Source organism: Prenolepis imparis, unplaced genomic scaffold, assembly GCF_030444845.1.
Source record: "Prenolepis imparis isolate NDT839.2.m4 unplaced genomic scaffold, iyPreImpa1.0 SCAF_10, whole genome shotgun sequence".
In the NCBI taxonomy this organism is placed as follows: Eukaryota; Metazoa; Arthropoda; class Insecta; order Hymenoptera; family Formicidae; genus Prenolepis; species Prenolepis imparis.
In genome coordinates this window covers 2,272,101-2,274,646 of record NW_028141168.1, presented here as the reverse complement: position 1 = coordinate 2,274,646, position 2,546 = coordinate 2,272,101, and the positions used below count along the sequence as shown (strand labels likewise).

Sequence of the window (2,546 nt, the reverse complement as noted above, 5' to 3'; positions counted from 1 at the left end):
TTAGCCCAAGTCAGATCGACTATGGAGCCCCCCCCGCATCCTGACGCACGTGTTCAGCGTGCCTCTATTTATGACTCCGAGACCGAAATCCGCCGCCCAGCCTAGAACTGTAGACCCCCTCCTGTCCTGCCGCGGGGACCCCCAAACGCCCCATTTGGCGTTGAAGTCACCCGCAACAATTACTGGACTTGGAGAGAGTCTCCTGGTGAGTCGGCCCACCCTCCACAGTCTCCGCACGAATTCCTCGTGCGGCAGACTGGGTGAAAGGTACACCGACACCACCACGATGGGTTCCCAAAGTACCGCACCGAATCCCCTCCCTCTGGTGTGCGGTACCATGGGAGGGGAATTCGGAGCGCCTCTCCAGATAACGGCCACAAGGCCGTTAAGGCTGACCGCATATCTGGGGTCCTCTCGGGTCTTATACGGCTCCGAGAGGATCCCCAGTCCACAATTTTCCTGGGCCAATTTCTGATCCAGGAGGTCTTGCGCCTTTCCCGAATGGTTGAGATTGACTTGGACGATTTTACAAGTCATCGTCCTCGTCAATCTCAACTTCCGTTTCTCTCTCCGCCTCCATTTCGGAGGCGGAGTCCCTCTCCTCAATGTTCTCCCTTATCCTCCTCCTTTTTCCTCCCATTCTTGGGAGATTTCCTCCACTTCCGCCTTCCTTCTTTCAGCGGGGAGGGGGGTGGGGGCTCTGTTGCTGGAGGAGGAAGCGGGTCTCCTCGCCTCCTCTCCTGCTGCCATTTGAGGAGCAGGTTCAGTCCTCCTGCTCAGCAGATTGAGAGCCACCCCTCTCGTTCCTTTCTGTGCCAAGGGGCACGCTTTGCCCCCGGAGCGGTGGCCCGCAGGGAGGTTCTTGTCACGGCATATCGGACACTGGACCTTCTCCCTGCAGGCCTTCGCTTCATGTCCCTCGGAGCCGCAGCGGTAACACTGCCGGCTCCTATCTACTATATTTGGGCACCGCTGCCGGATGTGGCCTCCCTCCAAACACTTGAAGCATTGGAGGGGCTTATTCTCCAGCAGCTGCACCCCAACTACGGCCCATCCTATCTGTATTCTCCCCGCGGCCACGACCTTATTCGCCGTGGAGAGAGGGCACCTTATCCAGTCCGTACTGACCCCGCCGGAGGACATTTGAACGTCCCCCACCTTTACCTCCTCTACCTCACATCCCCCGGATCTAGCCACAGCAGTGGCTATCTCCAGGGGAGTTATGGACTCTTCCAGTCCACGAAGGCGGAGCTCCGCCATCTTTGTGGGTCGGTCCACCCTCACCTTCTCTCTTCCCGCAAAGGCCTCCCTCAGGCTTATGGCCAGTTTGTCGGCCAGCCCGCTGCTTTCCTTTCCGGGAACCTCGAAGATGAGGACCCCTGTGATCGCCTTTTTAATCTTAACGCCCCCGGTGATTCCTAGGGCGTCAAGATTAATTTTCATGCGAGCCTCTCGTAATGACCAGGAGGGCACGTGACGGTGACAACCGCCGTCTTAGGCTCCCTCCTGGCCTTCTCCTCTGCCTTGGGCTTGGGAGAAGGGGCTTGGTCCTTCTTCTTGCCTGCAGCCTTGCTCGGAGTGGTTGTTTGGGCTGCCTTCCTCTCCTTTTGGGCCGTTTTGCGGCTAACGACTGTGACACATGTTCCCTGTTCTTCCACAGCATTCTGTGGATTGGACTTGGCAGCCTGTGGAGCCTTAGGCTTGGCACCTTGCTGCGCCTTTGGTTTCGCAGGCTGCTGTTGCTGCTTGTCCTTAGGGACTTGATGTTGTCGTTGCTGCTTTGTGCCAGCCACAGCAACTTCCTTCCCCTTCTCCTTTTTCTTCTTCAATGGTTTGGCAGGTACACTCTTCCCCGGATTGGCTGGGGGATTGAGTGTAGTAGTTACTGCTTTGTCCTCATTCCCCTCCTTGTCCTTCTTGTTGTCCCCCTTTTTAGGTGGGGGGTCCTCCTTGGCTTTGGGTTGCTGCACTGTGCTGCTTCCCCTCAGCCTCTCCTTCTTCCGCTGGTCGTGGCTGGTCTCTGGGACGCCCAATCTCTTATCGAGAAGGCGCTCCATTATTCCCTCCAACATGGCCACGAACTTTTCTTGCTGGTCCCCTTCTCTTTCCATGAGCTCGTTTCCCATTCGTGACCTCTCGCCGGCAGGCGGGTAATTTGTCACAGGGTGGGATTCGAAGCTCGCCATGGTGGGAGATTCCATATTCTCCTCCATATCCATGGGCATCTCTTCTTCCTCTCTCCTCGAGGGGCCCGGGGTCTCCCCGCTAAAGTGCGGAAGTGAGACCCCAGGCTCTTTTTGATACGGTCTCCCTGTCTTCTGACAGAAGTGAGACCTCTCCGTATCTTTCCTCTTCCTTCCTTCCCTGTTTTCTCTCTCTCCTCGGGCGAGGTGGGAGCGGGGCCTCACTGCTCACTGGTATTGGAGTTTCCCCCTCTATTGATGGCTGTGAGGCCCCGGAGTCACTCTCCCATTGGTCATTTATCGATTTCCTGGCTGAGGCTTTTTGCATCACACTGACCCTCTTCAATTTCCCATTGAGTATTC

General features: G+C 56.8%; 1 protein-coding gene across 1 annotated transcript; it reads right to left on the bottom strand.

Annotated features, from left to right (window-relative positions):
* Positions 1–537, bottom strand: LOC145941404 (uncharacterized). The gene has a single exon (XM_083047522.1). It carries the CDS (start codon positions 535–537, stop codon positions 1–3), a length of 537 nt encoding a protein of 178 aa, XP_082903648.1.
* Between the last annotated feature and the right edge of the window lie 2,009 nt (positions 538–2,546).

Bases quoted from the DNA above. Each gene is read 5' to 3' on its own strand.
- LOC145941404 (XM_083047522.1), bottom strand. From the start codon at position 537: ATGACTTGTAAAATCGTCCAAGTCAATCTCAACCATTCGGGAAAGGCG.